General features: G+C 45.2%; 1 protein-coding gene across 14 annotated transcripts in view; it reads left to right on the forward strand.

Moving 5' to 3' along the window:
• The window catches only part of DOCK7 (dedicator of cytokinesis 7), a 95,985-nt gene that overhangs the window by 70,778 nt on the left and 3,902 nt on the right, over positions 1 to 21,305 (forward strand). For 4 of the 14 annotated variants that reach the window (XM_064665001.1, XM_064665006.1, XM_064665007.1 and 1 more), the window contains 18 exons: positions 1,340 to 1,509; positions 2,310 to 2,464; positions 3,134 to 3,316; positions 3,787 to 3,922; positions 4,615 to 4,711; positions 5,148 to 5,165; positions 6,943 to 7,039; positions 7,855 to 7,989; positions 8,663 to 8,815; positions 9,322 to 9,480; positions 9,742 to 9,842; positions 10,815 to 11,007; positions 11,307 to 11,450; positions 12,404 to 12,535; positions 13,079 to 13,093; positions 18,178 to 18,303; positions 19,516 to 19,605; positions 20,500 to 20,736. In XM_064665001.1, the coding sequence (XP_064521071.1) occupies positions 1,340 to 1,509; positions 2,310 to 2,464; positions 3,134 to 3,316; positions 3,787 to 3,922; positions 4,615 to 4,711; positions 5,148 to 5,165; positions 6,943 to 7,039; positions 7,855 to 7,989; positions 8,663 to 8,815; positions 9,322 to 9,480; positions 9,742 to 9,842; positions 10,815 to 11,007; positions 11,307 to 11,450; positions 12,404 to 12,535; positions 13,079 to 13,093; positions 18,178 to 18,303; positions 19,516 to 19,605; positions 20,500 to 20,736 (2,341 nt within the window). Of the gene's footprint in view, positions 1 to 1,339; positions 1,510 to 2,309; positions 2,465 to 3,133; positions 3,317 to 3,786; positions 3,923 to 4,614; positions 4,712 to 5,147; positions 5,166 to 6,942; positions 7,040 to 7,854; positions 7,990 to 8,662; positions 8,816 to 9,321; positions 9,481 to 9,741; positions 9,843 to 10,814; positions 11,008 to 11,306; positions 11,451 to 12,403; positions 12,536 to 13,078; positions 13,094 to 14,589; positions 17,245 to 18,168; positions 18,304 to 19,515; positions 19,606 to 20,499; positions 20,737 to 21,305 lie in introns of those variants that run through there. The other 10 variants (XM_064665004.1, XM_064665009.1, XM_064665010.1 and 7 more) reach the window with 5 other exon arrangements.

Consider the following 21,305-nt stretch of genomic DNA (forward strand, 5'->3'; position numbering starts at 1 on the left):
ATTATACTGAGTTGCTTGGATGTGTTTTCCCTATCTGCAGTTCCATGACCTGCAGGATAGTTTCCCTTGAATTTTTAGGAACACAACTTAAATGCCACTCCCTCAAAATAATACAAAGACTTTTCTTTATCGTTAATCTGAAGGAAGCAGTCACTTAAATAAGCATTTCCTTCCTAGTTGTTAAGGGTCTCATGAATTACACAAACAAGCAGTTGTAGGATCTCATTATGGCTTAATTAAAAGCCACAGGGAAGACGTGCAGCTCCAATAGCTCATGTCCTCCCAAGTTGTACTGGTGTCTTGGAGTCACTTTAAACCCACAATAATCCAGTCAAAGCCTCTTTTTTTAACCAGAACTCAACTCTACTTTTCAGGTAAAGTGGATACTGCCTGAAATTCAGCACTTGTTTTAATACCTCAGGTCTGAACACTGCAGCTTATGTTTTGCTAATGCCTAATGTTCGAGCTTCCTTGGCTGCTTCATGCATGGGGTAAAGTGTCTTCTTGGCCTGGTTTGCCTACAGAAGCAAATAGCTATGGAGATAACTTGCTGTTTGCTCTGAGAGAGTTTTGCTCTGTGTGATGGCTGAGGGGATTGAAAGGAACAGAGCGAATCCTTGAGAGATTCAGGGGAGTTTTTGTGTTTTGAAGCCACAAGCACCGAGCAGGGTCACATACCCCCTGCAGAAGGGGCTGGTGCTTGGGCCCTGCCAGTGTTTGCATCTGAATAAGGAAGAAGGCCGGTTTTTGCCGTTTTTCCTTCTACCCCTTCTTTTCTTTGACACTTTTTGTTCAGAATTATGAAGCTGTAGCCTACTGTTTTGGTTCTATAATTGCATGGGGGGTCAGGGAGCTGAAGCAGAAACTTCCTGATCATTTGATTAAAGCTGTGTTCTGGTTTAGGAGGATTTGTCTTTCTTTAAATGGTGTTAAGTAGAAACTAAAAAACACAACAAATAGTTTTACTAAACCCACTGTCCTCTCAAGTCTCTCTCCCTGTTTTCCATATTCCCTAAGTTCTCCTGATGGTCTTTAGTAGACTTGATGCTTCAGCATAGCAGTAGCCGGGGCTTTGGTTTTTTATGGAAAATATGAGAGTGTTCATGTTATATTGGGTATGCATTCCATAAGATATTTTTGTCTATTTTATATGGCGCAGTGAAAAGCCGGACAGACATCTGTAAAATATGGGGGAGAGCAAAAAACACGTGTAGTGGCAGTTCACATGAAGTTAAAAATAAAAACCAGGGTTTTTTCCTTTTTGAAGCCCCTTAGTTACAAAATATAGTTTGCTTTAAAGATATTAACTAATCTGCATGACCCAACTCTCTTTTAACAGTTTATTTGGATTGCATAAGAAGGTCATCAATATGGTACACAATTTGCTGTCCAGTCACGACTCGGATCCCCGGTACGCTGACCCGCAGGTAAAGGCCCGGGTGGCAATGCTGTATCTACCTCTGATTGGAGTGATCATGGAAACAGTGCCTCAGCTCTATGACTTTACAGGTATTTTACATCCTTTGCTTTGAGTATCTGTTCATCTGCTCACAAGGCTTGAGTGTTTGGGTTCTAAAACTGAACTACAAACTCCTTTACTTTTCAATGAGATTGCTTCTGAATTCTCACTTTGACATGTTTTCACATCCATTTCCTAAAATGCACTTGCAAAATGTGTCTTCAATGACTGTTGACATTCAAAAGTTGCATTTGCCCACCTGCTTGCATGAAGGGAAAAACCAGCAGTGCATTTTGTTTTATGCCTGGCTGGCTACTGTATACTCATAGCAAGCCTCCCTCCATGTCTCTGACCTGCTTAAAAAGTCATCCCACATACTGTCCAATTCTCATAACAATTCCAAAGGATAAGCAGAGTTCCTCTTCTTCATCTTAGTGTGTATTTTATCAGCAGTTTGTTTCAAACTTTGCTTTGCAAAGTGTCCTGAGGAACAGTAGAGGTGGGTCATTTCAAATTAGGGCAGGGAGTCCAATCTGGAATAGTTAGGAATTTGGAGTTGTCCTCTACATCCTTTGAGCTTACTGACACAACCAAGCTGCAGGAAAGGATTTGGAGTGAAGTACTGAAAGGGACAAAAGGTGTGTTTTCAGAAGGGTTCTAGATACCGAGACTGTGTAGGGTTTTCTTTGCTTTCATGCCCTCAGATAATAGTCCTGTTTATTGCAGGACCCCTGGAGTGGGATGATTTTCAGTTTGCATTTCCAGTTCAACAAGACCAGCGCTGAGGAGGGAGGCTGTGGGGAGAAACTTTGGATCTGGGTGTAGACTGAAGGCCCATCTTTCTCTGCAGAGAGTCACAACCAGCGGGGGAGGCCAAGCTGTGTCGCCGTGGACGAGTACGAAAGCGAGGGTGGCAGCATGATCAGCCAGACAGTGGCCATGGCCATCGCAGGGACATCCGTCCCCCAGCTCACCCGGCCCAGCAGTTTCCTACTCCCCTCATCGGTACAAATCCATCTCTCCCTATTCCTTAACCCACAAATCTGTCTCAACAAGCAAATATTTACATGTGCAAGTTCTGTAGGGGCACGTATCTGTTTGCAGGTGGGTGTTACACGGGGAGGCAGAGGGTGAGAGATGAGGAACAAAGCACGTTTGCATGCTGCTGTGTCTGTCTCACAGAGGGTATAAGAAAATGCCAAGCAGGAATAAAAACCAACAAACCTCAGAAAATGGAAGAATTTTCTTTTCTGATAAAGATTGTCTTGTTCTGAAACAGTCTGATAAAAGCTCTGTGAATTGCAGTGGTCATTATGAGCTCTAAGTCCTAAGCACAAACTCCTACCACGTCTAATTCTGCCTGGCTGAAGGCACAAATGGGCCATTTTCCCTGTTCTCTGCACAGGGAGGAAATCCTGATGCTGGTAGCAGGCAGGCCCTTCCATTTCTCCATTCTCCTCCCTTTACTTGGGTATCAGGATCCTGTTTTTGTGGGATTTATGTGCACTCAAAGTGAGACTGACAGATGCATGAGATAAGTAATGGAGCCTCGCAGCTTAACTCTTAACCTACAGGAGGTTATTAAGGGCATCTTGAGGGAAGAAACTCATTCATATTAGTTGATGATTGAAGTGTTTGGGTGTGAAATCCACTGTCCTGACCTGTGTGCTGTAGAGTGGCAGGCAGCACTCCACCTTCTCGACGGAGTCCAGCCGCAGCCTCCTGATCTGCCTCCTGTGGGTGCTCAAGAACGCGGATGAAAGTGTCCTGCAGAAATGGTTCACAGACCTGTCAGTGCTGCAGCTGAACCGCCTGCTGGATCTGCTCTATCTCTGCGTGTCCTGCTTTGAATACAAGGTACTGCTGCATTGTTTGAACCTTCTGAAGGTCCTTCTGGGGCCTGCCCAGGACCTTTACTCTCCCACCCCTTACACGACTGCAGAAAGGCATTTCCTGCGCTCCCCAAAGTATTTCCTGTATTTGGAATCCCAAGGCTAGGCACGTCTCTGTGCAACCTCGAGCCTTTTTCCATGTTTACTTCTCAGCCATGTGAGTGTCTGTGTCTTGTTTCACTTCTAAAGCAGTTTGTGCTGCTTGACACTTATCTGGGAATTGCTGCAGGGAAAGGGGATAGCTCTTGGTCACTTTGCGAAGAGAGTTTTCTGTAGCAATGCTGGACTCTGGGTAGTTTATCTGCTTACCAACTAAGCCTGTATTCCATTCTTGCTGCATGTCTTTAGACAGGAAAAATATTTTGAGTGGTTAATTCTTAGAAAATATCCCAAATTGAAAGAATCTTCCTTCATAGTCTCGTTTGAAACTTGCAGGGCAAGAAAGTATTTGAAAGAATGAATAGTCTGACGTTTAAGAAGTCGAAAGACATGAGAGCCAAACTTGAAGAAGCTATTTTGGGAAGCATAGGGGCAAGGCAGGAGATGGTCCGAAGAAGCAGAGGACAGCTAGGTGAGTAAAGAAGTCCTCTGTGCCATCCCCCTTTTCCAAAAACTGCTACTCCCACCCCCATCAGTTACTTGCACCCATCTGTGGTGTGGGATGCAGACAGTAAGGCCCCTAGAAAAGCTGTTTGCTGTTTGCAGCATCCTTCAGTGGGTCTGCACAATCCCCACATTTTTCCTAAGTTACAAGCAATTTATTTGTTACTTGATTGCTTTTGTGTACATGAGATCACATTTATGGGACGTTCTTGCCCAAACTTCCTGCAGTGTAGCATCTTCCAGAGCCCCCTTCTGGTATGTCCTGTGGAAGGATCAGAGTGGAAAACAAACTGCTGATCTTCCATTGGTTCTGAAAATGCCTAGATATTTCTGCCAACTTAAGGAGACATGAAATATCCAGTAGCTGGGGTAACAAGCACCGTCTGATTTTTACTGTTTGTAAAAACCAGTAATTTTTCTGAACACTCAAATTCAGAGGGTGGACCAGGGGTTAGGACAAGAATCAGAACTGTAGTTTTCTCTCCTGCTCTGCCACACACGAGCCAGTCATCATGGGCTAAGTGGGTGAGTGCCACAGCCTCGGGCTCTAAGGAGTCATAGCTTGCTGTCACCTACCCCTTGTGAACAAATCTGGAGTTGCTACTTGTGCAACAAAAATGAGCATTAGCTGACTGCTGTGGTTTTGGTGTTACCCTGCAGAGAGAAGTCCTTCTGGGAGCGCGTTTGGAAGTCAAGAGAATTTGAGATGGAGAAAGGATATGACTCACTGGCGGCAGAACACAGAAAAGCTTGACAAGTAACTCTGCCTTATCCTTCTACATTAACCATGTGCCTATGAGAACAGGGTCCCTCTCCCCACAGAAGGTCACTGCTAGCAGCCACTTGGCCCTTGTGTGAGCAGGTTTGGGCCCTCAGTTGGACAGGGCTGGCAGTGTGCAAATGGCTTTTAGTCCAACACTGCCCCACTAACTCTTTGCTTTTCCACTGTCCCTTGCTTCCTTAGACTTTAAAATGAGATTTAAAGAGACTAATACAATCCATTACTGTCTTAAACCCTTGCCCTAAGCTGTAGTTTAGAGGGAAGACCATTAACAGTTTTCACAGATAGCATATATATCTCATGTCATATTTCCTTTATTCCATAAGAACATTCTGGAGTTCTCAAAGCTCGCTTTCCTTTCCTGTCCTAATCCATCACTTTGATTGTTTTTCCACATGTGCTGTGCTTTTAGAAGCCACAAACCAGCCAGGTACTGTAGCATTGGTGTGCAGTTCTTATAAATTGCCATTTTGTACATCTGCAGACTCAATCATCACAGCATTGTTTGTGATGCTTGGCAGAAGTTTTCGGTGTGTGTGTGCAACTGATTGGAATGAGCTCTTTTTGCTTATTACACCCGTTTCCTTTAAAATTCCCTCTCTTGGTGTGGTTCAATCTGGAGGGCTCAGGAGTTGTGGTTGAGCTTCGCTGTGCGCATTTTCTGTTCCCTCAAATTGCAACCTGCAGCCTCCATCCTCCCAGCAAAAGAATTGTTCCTAATCCTAGGAAAGCAATCTCGGTCCAAGTGAAGCTCTGAAGAAACTGAGGAATGGGGTCCTCAGAGCCCCGATGGAGATCGAGCCAAATTTTATCCTTGAAGACATTGATTCTTCGTAGAGTAGAAAGAAAGGCTCCAGTCCTGTTGAGGCATTGGGAAAGCCAAATGACCAGAGTGTTTCAGCCTTCTGATGAAGTGATGTAGATACAAATTCCAGAGCTGTGGGCAGAGTTACACCTGATTAAAATTTGACCTGCAGAACTCATCAGTTCACTGCTGACACTGGATTTGAGCCCTCTCCTTCCCAGAAGGATCTCACCTACGTGTTTTAACAGCTGTGGAATACTTTCATGGTCAAAGGATGGTATCTCACCTCACAAAATTAGCTGCTTAGATAACTCTGTAGACCTGCTTTCTAACCCTTGCTTGCTGTGACCTGGGTCCTTCCCACTCCCCTCCTGTGGATCTGTGTGTCTTGTGTACATAGGTAGAGCCTGGCCCTGTGAAACCTCATAAACAAGACTTTTCCTGCCAAGAATTGTGTGGGTGGTGTAATTTTATGTAGATGGTATTATTCTGTGTAGGGCCAGGCCCCAAGCCTTCCTGCTCTGGAGATCCTGGGTATGTGATCCAGCTCCCAGAGGAAGGAAACGGAGTGTGGCAGGGAGCCAAATCAGCTGCCACTCTCTGAGTTGTGTATTTTACTTGGATTTTGTCATTCCCATGGGTCACCCTCCTGCTGGGATTTGGTCTGACACGAGTCTGTCAGAGACGGCACCTGTGGCAGGGCAGGCCAGAGCTGGGCTCTTTAAATACACAACTGGATCTCTGCCCAGTGCAGCTGGTGCCACTGGAATGAAGTGTTGCTGCTGAATTCCTGGAGCCACAGGTGTGAGTGGGTGTATGAACTTCATAAGGCTTTCCAGGAAAGTGAGTGCCTGGCATGGAACAGCAAAACTGTGTCCTTTTCCTTGGATAGGAAATTATTCTTCAGGAATTAGATGGAATGTAGGTTGAACAGATAAGATTGCACCCTGGCAGTCTGCACTCTGTGCTGCACCCAGTGTAAGTGCAGTTTACTAGCTCGTGTAGCACCACCTTGTGTCCATAGCCTATAGCTTAAAGCCATATGTTCTGTTCCTGGTTGTGCTGTCGCATGCCTAACGATGCTACTAAACCAGTCTTAAGTTGGACTTGGGTTTTAACCATTGTTGTGTCCCTGGGAGAGTGACAAAGTCAGAAAGCAGTGTGAGCTCTCCAAGCATGATGAACGTAAAGCCTGTGTAAGTCTGTATATGTAAAAAACTGAGTCTTTCTTCCTGTCCTCTCAGTGGGTGCATTGAAATATCCTCATAGTGTTGTCCAGTAATAAATATACAAATCATAACTGGGAATTTCCTGCTCACGAGAAAACATTTTTGACTGGAAAATATTTAATGTCTACTTCTTGATCAGAAAGTGATTTTATTACTTTCTTTCCTCTGATTAGATCAAGGGCAGAGATAGAACACGAGGCACTTATTGATGGAAATCTTGCAACGGAAGCCAATCTGATAATTTTGGATACACTAGAGATAGTTGTACAGGTAAGGATGATTAGAAAATAGAGATGTAATGACATTGTGATACCTGGGCAGGCAGCAGTTTATTAAACAAAACCTTCTTACTGCTCTTCACTGTCTGAGAGCCGTCAGAACTGTTCAGCTGCTCTGCTGCAGCAGGAAAGGGGTAATGCCTCTCCTAATCCCAGCCTGTAACACTCTGGTTTTACATTGCAATATCTTTCTTCAGTCTTTTTGAAAGTTGTTTCCTTTTTGTAGTGTAGGAAATAGTTATTCAAAAACTCGGTAATGAACTATGAAATTTTCCAAGTCCTGCCCTATTCTGCCCTAAATCTGCCTCAAGTCATGAGATTCTAGATCAGCCTTCTGTATCTGTACTCCCTTTGCACAGTGCAGAAAAGCTTCCAGGCCACTTGGTCTGTGTGCACAGGTGAGTGAGGACATGTGGCAGCTTTGTCCCCTTTCTGTACAAATGAAACCTGGGCACGGGCTGGGAGTAAGCCAGGAGCACACTTTACAAATCCACCTCTGATCTGCAGAACGACCCAGGAATCCCAAGGATTGCACCTTGTGCCTGAATAATCCAGCTATGGCCTCTCCCTCTAGTCCAGCAAGGTCCCTGAAGGTCAGAGCCTCATCAACTAGAAAGAGTCATCATTCCATCAGCTTTATCCACAAGTCAGGTGTTCATTACCTGGGGGTTGGTTTAGAATGTGGCTAAATGGGCGATTTCTCCGTGCCAAAGGGCTTTTTCTCAGAGCTATTTTCTCTCTCTCGTACACACAAACACACACAGGAGGTTCATTTTTGCTCATGCAAATCTTGGTTTCCCTTTTCAGACTGTTTCTGTGACGGAGTCCAAAGAGAGTATCCTTGGTGGGGTGCTGAAAGTGCTCCTGCACAGCATGGCCTGCAACCAAAGTGCACTTTACCTCCAACACTGCTTTGCCACACAGAGAGCTTTGGTCTCAAAGGTGAATTCCCTGTGGATGCTGTAATATATCCTGACAGCACTGAGAGAGGATGGGACTGTTCCTTCCTTTGCATGGGGGTCACATCACCAAGCAGTTATTATTTTTTGCAGTATTGGTTTTCAGGAAGCATGGTCTGGGGTTTGATAAATTGGTTTTCATTATCAAAATTTATGTGTTTTGGGTTTAATCTGCACACAAAGGTACAGATCACACACCCCAAGTGGGCTTTGGGTTCCTGCTGGGTGAGTGGGCAGAGACACCTGGTCAGTAGGAATCACAAGGCACAAGTGGGATTTAAGCTGTACAAATCTCACTTAGAATGGATTTATTTTACTGGACCTATAAAAACAAGGTCCTAGTCTTTGTGGGTGTGCTGGTAAAAGCTGAAAAATTTTAAGCTTGAGTTTCTGGAAGTGATGTATATCGGTCTGAGGGCTTAGAGGTAGGAGCAAGTTGGGGAGGGAGGTAGAATGGGTTGCCTTCCAGTGCTGCCAGTCTGCTTTGCCTTACTGTAAAGTGAAGTGATTCAAATTATCATTATTCCCCTCAAAACAGAGGACATAGGGCTTGCTCTAATTCCAGTGTGTGCTCGCTGAGGATCGCCCTGGCCTTTGTGTCTGAGTGCTTGTTCCTGTCTGTCCAAGCTCTGATTTCCTGTTGTACTGTGTCCCAGTTCCCTGAGCTGCTGTTTGAAGAGGAGACAGAGCAGTGTGCAGACCTGTGCCTGAGGCTCCTGAGGCACTGCAGCAGCAGCATCAGCACCATCCGGTCCCACGCAAGTGCCTCCCTGTACCTCCTGATGAGGCAGAACTTCGAGATTGGGAACGTGAGTATCCTGCACTTCACTGGGTTATTGCACATAAGGGGACTGGGGGCTGCTGGCTTTGGTTACAGACCCCCACAGGGAGTAGCAGAACTGGGGGAACACCTTGGTTCTGGGCCCAGGGACTGTGAGGGGATGGATAGCAGCAAGGTAACAATGACTCCAGTTTTTAGGATAGACCAAAGCGAAAGCAACTGCCTGGAATCAGGGCTGCAACAGGAGAGGGAGTTGAACATCATCCTCTTCAGTGTGTGTGAGAGGAGAGCATGCAGGAGAGGAAACGAAATCTTTTGCTGGAGACCCTTTATCTGGAGCTAAATAATGCTGTCACCAGATTATGAAGGTCGGCAGCACCGGAGGTTTATTTTAATCAATGCTCTGAAACAGCCCTTTTTGCAAAACTGGAGTTTGCTGTATCAGGCCTCTGTCAGGAGGAGAGCACCGTGGCCAGAGCACTGATGCTGCAATGTCTCCAGGTTGCTGCAATAATAACAATATCTCTGTTGCAGAATTTTGCCAGAGTGAAAATGCAGGTGACCATGTCTCTCTCATCCCTGGTGGGGACATCCCAGAACTTCAATGAAGAATTTTTGCGACGTTCCCTGAAGACTATTTTGACATATGCTGAAGAAGATCTGGAACTTAGGGAGACAACATTTCCTGACCAGGTAAAAGACATATACCACAAGAGGTGTTAACATATAGTTTATTAACAGGCTGTGCTTAGGCCTCCATCTAGAACTGGAATTTGCATGCATTCCCTGAGGAAGGGTTTGGTTTTTTTAAATCATATAAGTACGTAAAGCCCAGGTCTTTTGATTAATTCTGACAAAATGCAAACACACAGATTCAGAGTAAATGTGGTCCTCACAGAACAGTGTGTACCTCAATTCCCATTGCCACTTAATAAAACAGTGTATTTTTTACAGGTCCAGGATCTAGTGTTCAACCTCCATATGATCCTCTCGGACACAGTTAAAATGAAGGAGCACCAGGAAGATCCAGAAATGCTGATTGACCTGATGTACAGGTAGAGTTTGCACTGTAGGGACAGTAGATGTCAGTGCTCCACATGCTGTTTGAACAAGCCTTAGTACCTACACCTCCTTTGTTCACGGTGTGAAGTGTTGGTGTTGCTGTGAGCTTTGATTACTTTTATTTTATTAGCGATTATTTTACTTTGAATTTAGTCCTGTTTTAAACTGATCACCATGATTCATATTTTACCTGAAAACAACACAGCTACTTGTTGTTTGGGTTTGGGCTCAGGTGTTGCACATTTGAGCTCTTACAGGAATTGTTTTTGGAGCAGTTTTGGGTCTCAGTGCTCACAAACCTGTCTGTTGTGTTTGAATGTGGTGTTGATAGGTTTTGGTTGGTATTTGAGTAGCTTATCTTGGATAAAAATAGTTTCCAGTCCCCAGAAATCCCTGACAATCTCATCCTCCACCTGAGTAAAGACAACTCTCCCTGCTTGTATCAGGGAAATCTTGAGGATCTTCCAGGACCTGCTAGGAGAGGAACAGGACAGGAGACCTTTTGGTGGTACATATGATGGTTTCTATATGCAAAAGATGTTTCAGAACCATAATAAGATCCCAATCACCAACTTTCATGATGTTGTCTGCACAAATGGCCCTGAAGGCTTCTCAGAAGTCAGCAGAGGTTTTGTCATAAGCAGCCAGGCAGGTCTGCTCTGATTGTGCCACATCTTTGGCTTAATACCAGTGTCCAGGTGAAATGTGGGCTTTGGTCAAGAGCTTCAGCATCATCCAGGCTCCAATTGCTCCCCCCCCCCACTGACTGGCTCAAAAATCTACAGTTTAGGGTAACCTTCCATCTACACAGCTTCTTACCTCATGTATTTCTAGAGAGCCAAGCACTGAGGGTGGTTGGTATTTTAGCAGAAGTAACTTAGGTACTGCGTGAAAAAAATGTGCTGAGGTACCATGCTGGCTCAAAGGGAAGTAAATGAAATCACAGAGGTTTTCTTTTCCATCAGGATTGCAAAGGGCTACCAGAACTCCCCCGACCTGCGCCTGACCTGGCTGCAGAACATGGCTGGGAAACATTCCGAGAGGAGCAACCACGCCGAGTCCGCCCAGTGCCTGGTCCACTCCGCAGCCCTGGTGGCTGAGTATCTCAGCATGCTGGAAGACAGAAAATACCTCCCTGTAGGCTGTGTTACATTTCAGGTGGGAATTACCCTCTGTAATGGGTTTCTGGAGTTTGTCACCTGCTGCTGAGGTACAAAGTATCTCCATGTGCCAGGTGTTCCTGTGCCAACCTACATGAACTGCGCTTACTCAGTTTTGTTGCATGAATAATATGCTGCTCTATAAAAATAGAAAGCTATATTTTATGTATATTCTCTATAAAAATGGAAAGCTGTGTCTATAAAAATTCTAGGATTTGACTAAAAATCAGCTGGCTTTCAAAAAATTGAAAGCTGTTTAAACTGAGTAAAAGTATTTTATCTATTATATCTCCTCAGAACATATCTTCCAATGTTTTGGAAGAGTCGGCAGTTTCCGATGATGTTGTATCACCAGATGAAGAAGGAATCTGTTCTGGGAAGTATTTTACAGAAGCTGGTCTGGTGGGATTGCTGGAACAGGCTGCAGCATCTTTCTCCATGGTAGAAGACTTTAATTTCTTTACCTCTCTTCTTCAACAAGCTCACACTGCTGGGCATTATGAAGGAAATGTTTTCTCTCTGAGTATTTAATTCTATTGTAAATGCTTAATATGCATGGAGCATTAGGAGTTTTAGTTGTTTAAGACAGCCTGGTTTGCTCTCTGTGCAAAGGATGGGATCTAGGACCGGGAGGCCTCGGTGTTTTCCCAGTGTCCTTCCCTTCTCTCAGCACGTTTGGAAATTCACAATAGGAAGAAAGGCCATAGTCGTTTTCCCTCTCTTCAGAAAGAGTGGGATGAGAACCTTGTGTGAGCAGTGTGAATGGGAGTAGTGTGTCCAGAAAGCAAGGAAAGTGAGTGAATTATTTACCACTGCACAATATGGAGTGTCATTCAGTGCGCTTAAGTACAAGCAGCAATAACTCCAGGGCAAAGACCTGGAATTCCTGCTGTGGTCTGGCTAAGCCACTCAATGCATTGTCTGCTATGGGCTGGATTCTCTCCCTGAGAGAGATCCTAAGGAAACTTCCCAAAGCCCATCTAATGGAGCAGCACAAGTGGATGCAGAAGTCACACAGGTTGAAGATGCTCTGAACAGAATGAGCTGTAGTGTGCACTTAAGCTTCCAGATTTAATTCCCATAGATTTGGTTAGGATCCTATGTAGCTTGTTATGCTCTTGTGCCTATATCCATCCAAAATATCCCAGGATTGGTTATGTTAATAATCCTATTTAATAGTAGCAGTGTGTAATGCAGTAGGCTCTTGGTTTCAAGGGTAACTTAGGATTTTATTCCATTCATATCTGGGTATATTTTAAGAAAAGATGCTGATTACACCACAGTGGTGTCTAAGCCACCTTTTCGTTTTGCAGTTTTATCATTTAAATGCTGGTAGTATGAATTAGTCTGGCTGTTGAATTGATGGAGCAATCTGATGGACCTTATTTTTGTAGGCTGGCATGTATGAAGCAGTTAATGAGGTTTACAAAGTCCTTATTCCTATTCATGAAGCCAACAGAGATGCCAAGAAGTTATCTACTATTCATGGTAAACTGCAGGAAGCTTTCAGCAAGATTGTTCACCAGGTAATGGTTTGAATTTTCAGTTGCAGGATGAATTGTGAGGAAACCTCAAATGCTCAGTGCGGGTAAAATGAAAAACCATTGTAATCAGATTCCACAGGAATTGTCAGATGGTGATCCACAGTAAATACAAGGATCACTGACAGGATTTTTTCTCTCTGGACATTTAACATGAGAGAACATCACAAATCAAGTTTTGTAACTTCAGAACTATCCAAGAGTTAAAAATTCCAGTCATCTGTCAGTTTATCCTTTCAGAGTTATTTTGAACTATGTTTTGCATGTCTTGCCTTTAGCCTGGGGGTTTTATTTGTCTATTCGTATGGTAGATAAATACTGAAGGAACCTTTCTAAACTGGGATGGTGCAAAACCCGCCAACTTAGGGGCATTTGGTGAGAGACTGGGTGTCCTTCTTTGGATGCATGACTTATAATAATTGGAATCATTGCAGGTTTATAGTGCTTACTTTGATGGTCGTGTTTTGGCCTTTGAAATTCTTTTTTTTTGGTTTCTGTGACATGCCCTTTTTACTTTTCATTACACAGAGTACTGGCTGGGAGGTAGGTAACTCCATTTTAGTTAGTAAAGAACACTAATAGATTCTCCAGATGACTCACGCCAACGCTTGCCCACATGTGCTAGTTGTGGGTATTTCTGTTGCTGTCTGCTGTTAAAACAATTCATTAACCAAAGAAATACCAATAAACTGTGGTTGTAGTAGGAAATTCTTCATAAGCAGCTGTAGGTAGTGCATGGATGCTGACGTATTCCACTAATGAGGTTCTTTGGTGAATGAGCCACTGTATCATCACTAGTTTGTTTTTATAATTTGTTTATATTTCTTTCCATCAGCATTGACACAGAATATCATCCCTCCATACCATGTTTTCACCCCACCCACAGGGGTCGATTTAAGCAATAATGCTCAGAGGTACCAAGACACAAACCTGGTTTCCTGCAGGTGCAGATCTTTTCTCAGAGGAGAAACTGCTTTGTTCTGTTCACCTGAGACTAATCAGTTTATGTGGTGGTTTATCTAGCAGCCAAATAGCTCAGTTGTGTTAACTGGGGTCAGTTTTGCTGCCTTCATTTTTGCAGAGGCTGTTTGCTCACATTTCAATGACAATACACCACGAGAACCACATTTTTGGGTTAGAAATAGACAAAGCAGTTGGTTTCATCTGCAGAGCCAGTTTGACTCCAGCCCCAGTGACACAGTGGGTACATGATCATGGAGAAATCTCAGAAGGCATTTAAAATGTTCTGTGAATATGATGATATTTGCTTAGGCTTCATCTTTCCAGTTTAGCTCTGCTTTTCTGTGAATCAGGCAACTCATTTTAGGCCATCTCACTCCAGGTTTGCACCACAGGAGAGCATTAAAGCCCACACTGAGTGAACTGGGGCTGAGACCACAGGTCTTTGATGTGGGACATAAATAATTTGGGCTGATGATGTCTGAATGTCAGCTTTAATTCCAGCCTAGAAAAAATGAAATTAAAAATAAACCCTGACACTTAAGGGCTGGCCCTGTAAATCATTTCCTTATTCCCATGAAAGGTCCCAGCAGACGAGGCAGCACAGCAGCCCAGAGTACCTGTTGTAGGTGTGTAAATGATGGAAATATGTTCAATAGCCTATAAAAGTGGAGGCCTGTGAGCATCTATTTTATTAGTCTGCCCCTAAATCGACCCCTGGAGAAACTCCTGCCATTGGTTATGATTCTAACATCACTTGGTCATGTTTTACTGCATGGTAAAAGACACCTGTGGTTTCAGTTCTTCTCTGTCATCGTGCTCCTTCATTGCCACACTTTTTCTGACCTTTGTGCTTTGTAGCTTTCAGGTTTGTTGCATGTTTTGCCCTTTTTCCTTATTTTAAATATTTTAATTGATGCTCGCCCTTTTATTTTTTTTTTATTTTAAAATTTATTTGCTGCCAATTTGCTGCTTGTTTGTTTTTTGGAATTTCCCTAATTAAATACTTTCTGTTTTCTCCTCTATTGCCCTGGTTGCTGACCCTCCTCCCCACTCTTACTATTGTCTGTTGTGGTAAGTTCCTACTTGTGGAATTTTTTTCCCCTTTCTCTTCCCTCCCCCCCTTTTTGTTTTTTGTTTTACACTGTGGAAACCCCAATTTCATTTTACCAAAGAGCTATGCCAACAGCAGGACCCCCTCCTGTCACAAGGACAGTAGTGTTGCCAACTGCAGGAATTAAAATATCCCAAGTCTGTCACCAAAGCATTTCTGAGCTCTCCTTAAACACAGCAAGTGGTGGGGTTTGTGTGTTTGTTCATTGAGTAAATGTTGAATTAATTCTTTTCATTATTTATACTTATAATTTTCAATTAATACTTTCCAGTTAGAAAAGTTAGGAAAAGTCTTTTCATGAGAATTTAGAAGTGCTTTTAAAGGCATGCAGGGGGAGGTTACCATTGAATAACAGGAGCTAATAATTTCAAAAAAGCCAATATTGGAAGACTCGTAGTAGTTGGCAACACTGCAGAGGACCTTGACTTAAAATTGAGGAAGGAAATAACTGCTGAGTTTGGTAAAGATGATTGGATTCTGCATTTTGAAGGAGTTACTTTTATTCCTACACCCTTCAGGCAGCTGCTGCAGTCTTGGTCTCAGTGAAGAAAGCAGATGATCATTGTTGCATCTGATGTTTTTTTAAATCTTGTTGGCAAAGCTTTTTGTGTTTGTGCAAGAGATAACCCTAAAACTTTATTCCCAGCAATTTGGAAAGGTATTTACCATGCATAATAACAAATCATGAACCTTCATAAGTCATGGTGGCTGTTATCTGCTCTGCCAGTTGTGTGATGGCTATTCAGTGTTCACCTTCATTCTCCTCTCCTCCCAAAGTCCTATTATTTTTGATAAAATAATAGGAGATACAATGCTTTTAATAATTCCTCCCTCATATCTGCATTTTTAGCTCTTGTCAGAAGCAAAGCCAGGGAGTATTGTTATTTGTTTAGTTTTCACTGCTGTGGCTGGAAAGACTTTGGTATTGGATAAGTATCAAAGATCCCAGTGCAGAGCCATCCCCTATTCCCAGTGCCAGGATGGAACTGAGCTCTCCTGATCTCAGGGAACTGGCAGCTTCTGAGTGTCCATGGGAGGTATGGAGTGGTCTGTATGTGTTTGCTCCCCAAAGGAATTTGTTTGCAGGCACAGATTCCTGTGACATGAGTCACATCAGGGGGTAACAGTGCTCTTCACTGCTGGTTCTTCTCCCTGGGATCCTCATAACTGAGTTGAGCACCTGGATTTACCAGGAAAAGCCAGTGCAGCTGCCTGGAACAAGGAGATGCCTGGGCAGGTGTCCGCGTGGCAGATACTTGTAGGGACCAGGTTCTGCAGATGCTTCATTCCATGATAAGCACTTTCCAAGTAGGAAAAAGCTCATGAATTAGAAGAGCAGTGTGTCCTCCATCACCCTATGCCCATGGTTTGGGGCAGGATCCCCCCCAACTTCCATGAGGAGCACATCCAAGCCTTGTGTAAGGTTTGGGGAGCTGTTTCATATGGCAGTTCCCCTCAGGCAGACATGGAATCATGGCATGGTTTGGGATGGAAAGAACCTTTAAAACCATTTAGTTTCAACCTCCTGCCATGAGCAGGGACACCTTCCAGCAGGTGCTACCTTGGGAATTACTTTGACAAAGGAGCCCTGGAATCACAGCCCTCTGCCTGCAACATTGAGATGGAAGAAAATAGATAGTCCAGGAAGCTGGAAATGCTGGGCGTTGAGGAATTTAAGTGTGGATAAAATTATCCAAAACTGTGGCTTTGAAAAGACACTGATGAGTAAAAAGGGTTCAGTAGGCTGCTCGTGGGTCCAGAGGGATGGACGCTGGACAAAGGCGGGGAGTCCAGGGAAATAGCAACTAGATGTTGCCAGCTGCCACTTCCAATAAAACAGCAACAGCTTTGCAGCAGGAGTTCACACCCTGGGAGGTGCTCCTGGGATCCTGGGGTGTGTATGAAACCCTGCAGTCTGCATTGGCAGGTGGGGCTGGATAAGAGCCCCTCTCTGCAGGAGAGATGGGCTAGAGCAGGGGTCCAGGGAGCCTGGGCAGAGCCAGGTGGTGTTTTTTTGGGATGAGGGCTGCTGTTTATCCCAAGTGGCTTCAGGAGGGCAGAGCTCACTAATGCCCAGCTCTGAAGTGGAAGTTTTTGGACCTCAGGCACCTACAGCATGGTGTTCCAGAGTCTGCTCCAGAGTTTCCTCCAGCCCAGGAGAAGTCAGTGGCTTGCCATGACAGTGCTTTTTCCAGTCTGGAGTTTACCTGAGGCTTTTTTTATTTTAGTTTGGCTTATCTATCCTCTCTGCCTTCCATAGATCATATTCACCATCACCACAAGAGATCAGTTCTGCCATAGCAAAATACTCAAATCAAACAGTACCCAGCAGCCAGGACACCTGTAAGGGCTGTTTAAAGCCCAAATCTCTCCCAGATCAGGAACACTGAGCATTCTAAACTGCATCACACTTTCTCACGAGAGTAAAGGTGAACATTTTAGAGTTTCTTGCTGAAAGGCATTCCTGGTTTGTGCATGCACTCAGTTTTTTTAACAAAAGCAAAGGTGTATTTAATTTTAAAGCATTTTTCTTTTCTCTCTCTCTCTCCTAATCAGATTTTCTTTCCAGCAAAAATCTTTCTTGTTTCTCTACTTCTGTTGCGTTTCAGGGCCAAATTCACCACTGGCTCACGTGGAAGCAGGTACATGACACGGGATTGCATCTGCTTTCACCAGGAGTGACTTTGGCCCTCTCTCCTAGACAGTAGTTACTAGAGGAGAGTGTAACACCTCCCAGTTGAAATGCTGGTTAAAAAGCACTTTTGTGTGTGTGTGTGTGAGTGAACTGGACATTGGCTTCAGCCCAATCCTGCAATTACTGGAGAGTGGATTATGGGGGTAATTGGTACTGGATGTTTTCCAGCGGGTCTGTGTGCAGTGTCCTCCCTGGCAGGATGGCACCAGCTAGGCTTTCCTGTGCCTACAGGCTCAGGGTGTCTCCACAGGGTTTGGAGAGCCTGGAATAATCACCCCAACAAAGGGACCTGCCTTTGGCTGCTCCGCAGAGACATCTGACACTTCTTGAACTGAAAGAGATTAGGTTTAGATGGGATATTGGGAAGAAATTATTCCCTGTGAGGGGGGTGAGACCTTGGCCCAGGTTGCCCAGAGAAGCTGTGGCTGCCCCATCCCTGGAAGTGTTCAAGGGCAGGTTGGATGGGGCTTGGAGCAACCTGGGATAGTGGAAGGTGTCCTTGTCCACGGCAGGGAGTGGAACTGGATAAGCTTTAAGGGCCATGATTCTATGGGGACACCTCCAGGCTCCTCCTGGGCTGGGAGAAGTCATTGCAGGGTTGGGCTAATGGTCATAACTGATCCATGTAATTCCATGTTAGTTTATAATTTCATTGCGGTGTTTGCTGCTAAGTGCATCCATGCTGATTTTCAGGTGTGTTTTTTCTTTCCCTTCTTTCTTTCTAATTTTTTCCCTTGTTTTTTTTTAATTTCTTTTTTATTTGGCATAAATTCAGGAGCCTGCCTGCAGCTGTGCTTGAGGGTGTGTGTGTCTCCACCCTGAAATAACCTCTTGTTTCTTCATGTCTAGGATGGAAAGAGGATGTTTGGCACCTACTTCCGAGTTGGTTTTTATGGAACTAAGTTTGGAGACCTGGATGAGCAAGAGTTTGTTTACAAGGAACCCGCAATAACCAAGTTGGCTGAAATTTCCCATCGGCTTGAGGTGAGATGATTTAACTGGCAGTTTAACTGGTTTCCATCAGCTGTTTAATAGGAGCAGTCCCTTGGCAAAGCAGTTTGCATGGCCCTGTGCAATGACCCAGAGATGGGTCTGGTGTCCCCTGTCCTCCTGCCGGTGCCACCTCTGCAGGAGGAGTAAAGTGAGAAGAATTCCACAGGAATTCCTGCACAAGAGCTGCAGACCCAATATGATCCTCCCAGACTTTGTAGTGCATCATGTTATCATATGTTTGCATATGTTCAGCAAGTCAGTATGAATGGGATGAAATAGGCTTGGAAAGAGGCTGAGATGCCTTTTGTGATCTGACTTTCAGAATATATAGCATTTTCTGTCATTTTGTTGCCTTCACATCATGTTTCTCTGCTTGTGGAGATTGAATCCTCTAAGGTGTCTGAATTTCCAAGCCCCTGAGGTGGGATATCACAGGTCTGTTTCAGCCGTGGCACACAAAGGCTACTCTGGTTAATCTGACTGTGGCTTGGGTGCAGCTGCAGGTACCACCCAGGGATCATCTCATGTTTGGTCTGGCCTGGTTTTGTGCCAACTAACCTTTGCTCAGACACTGACATGGGTCAGAGCCTGTTCCCATGACTGTTCCCTCCTGTGTGCATGTGCGAGGCCATCCCCAGTGGGAGAGGAAGGGTGTTGAGCAGCCTGGCTCCAAGCTGTGCCATGTTCCTTGTCCTCATTCCTCATTCCTCTGGACCCAGAAGGCAGACCTGGCCTGGTTTATTTGCTGGAACAAATCCTATGTCATGTTGTTGCTCCCAGCAGTTGAGCTCTGTCACGTTGTGCTGAAGGCAGCAGCGTTGGTGAGGTTTAAGCTCACAAAGCTGAGTTCAGAGCCTGGCCTTTCACCCAGCCCAGCTATGCCACGCTCCGGGATTCCCCGAACTGACCCGTGTCCCGTTGAGCTCACAGACACACAACAAACCCAAATGCCTTGTTCAGAACCAGGCACCATTGGAAGGCTCCCGAGTTCTTCTGCCTTCCAGGGCTTGTTTTTCCCCGTGGCCCCTGGAATGTGACTGATGGAATTCTCCCAGTTTCAGCAGATCACATTCAGCCCCGGCACAGCTTCTGTCGGAGGCATGTGGAGCTTCCCCTCCCCTGAATGTGCCTTTGTCCCTCCAACCCCCATCGCTCAGGGATGCATTTGATGTTTGATTTCAATTCATTTGCTCTTGGTCGTAGGGATTTTATGGAGAACGGTTTGGGGAAGATGTGCTGGAAGTGATTAAAGACTCAAACCCTGTGGACAAATGTAAACTTGATCCTAACAAGGTAAGAACACAAAGCGTAGGTTTAGAAGTTGAACAGGTCCTGAATGTGTGCAAACGAAGTGGGACAAATCCTGCCCTCAGTTTCACCAAGTAGGCCACAAAATCCACATATTTAGTGTATGCTTGGGATAAAAGTTTGGGAAAATAATTCCAGCAGAGGGATGCACAATTAGCCATTCCTTTCCCTGCCCTGATAGTGGTTGGTAGGAAGGGAGGAGATTGAAAGGCCAGCAGAGGCCTGGGCTGTGTTTGCCTTTCTCTGTCTCTGCTGAGTGGAGGGAAGGAGGGACTTTGCCATTCGCTGACCTCTGGCTTTTGTGCAGCTGCAGCATTTTGTCATCCTTGTGCCATGTCCTTTAAGTGTAGCTGAAAGAACAGGAGCATGCCTGGGAAGCAGGACTGTGGCTCAGGACAGGGTGTTACCTGCAAGGAAAGGTTTAGAGATCAGGAAGAAATTCTTCCCAGTGAGGGTGGTGAGACCCTGGCACAGGTTGCCTAGAAAAGCTGTGGCTGCTCCATCCCTGGAAGTGTTCAAGGCCAGGTTGGAGCAACCCGGTCTAGTGGAAGGTGTCCTTGCCCATGGCAGGGGGATAGAGGAAGATGAGCTTTAAGGTCCCTCCCTACCCAAACCCATCTAAGATTCTATGATGTGAAGGGCATAAGAGGAGAAGGGCATTGAGCTGTGCTTTATCCAGTCCACAAAATGCTGGGCAGCTCCCAGCACCCCTGGTCATGTCAGTGTGAGTGTGATTTTCCTGAGTAAAGGCAAAAAAAACTAGTCCTGTTTTTTCCCATGGTGGCTTTGGGAGGACAGAGATCCAGCTGGGGTATTGCAGTGCTAAACACAGAGTGCAGCTGTGCTGTGTGCCTGCCCTGAGCCATGCTCCTCCCTCAGGCCTACATCCAGATCACCTACGTGGAGCCCTACTTCGACACGTACGAGATGAAGGACAGGATCACGTACTTCGACAAGAACTACAACCTGCGGCGCTTCATGTACTGCACCCCCTTCACGCTGGACGGCCGCGCCCACGGCGACCTGCACGAGCAGTTCAAGCGCAAGACCATCCTCACCACGTCCCACGCCTTCCCCTACATCAAAACCAGGATCAACGTCATCCACAAGGAGGAGGTGAGGCTGGTGCCATTGGGGAATTCTGGTGTTTGAAGGGGAGTGCTGCACCAGGCTGTGCGGTGCGGGAGACGCCTTCATCTCGAGCTTATAAGAAGGAACTTCTCCCTGCTCCTGTTCAACCTAAACTAAGCCCAGACTGATTTAGTGATGTATCTGCCCTGCCACCCCTAGCCCACAGCAGCTGGTTCGTGCAGGGGCCCTTGATGAGCTTTTTAGGCCAGGTTGGACAGGGCTGGGACCAACATGGTCTAGTGGAAGGTGTCCCTGTCCATGGCAGGGGGTGGAATGAGATGGGCTTTAAGTTCCCTTTACGTGGGAAAACCATTCCATGATTCTGTGATAATGCAGGATGCTCCCTTCCGTTCTGCTTGATCAGCGTGTCCTTTGCTCTGTGTTGCAGCTCACCTGCATGACCCCAACAGCCCTAAGCCAGTGGGGCCCTGATACTTTGTAGAGAGATTTTTCCATGGCTTAGTTAATTTTCCAAGGGTGGACAGGATCAGATGTGATCACTGGGACACAATGAACGATACCTGGGGACTGGCAATGCTGTAACTGCTGGCTGC

The sequence above is a fragment of the Pseudopipra pipra genome, chromosome 9 (genome assembly GCF_036250125.1).
Source record: "Pseudopipra pipra isolate bDixPip1 chromosome 9, bDixPip1.hap1, whole genome shotgun sequence".
Lineage (NCBI taxonomy): Eukaryota > Metazoa > Chordata > Aves > Passeriformes > Pipridae > Pseudopipra > Pseudopipra pipra.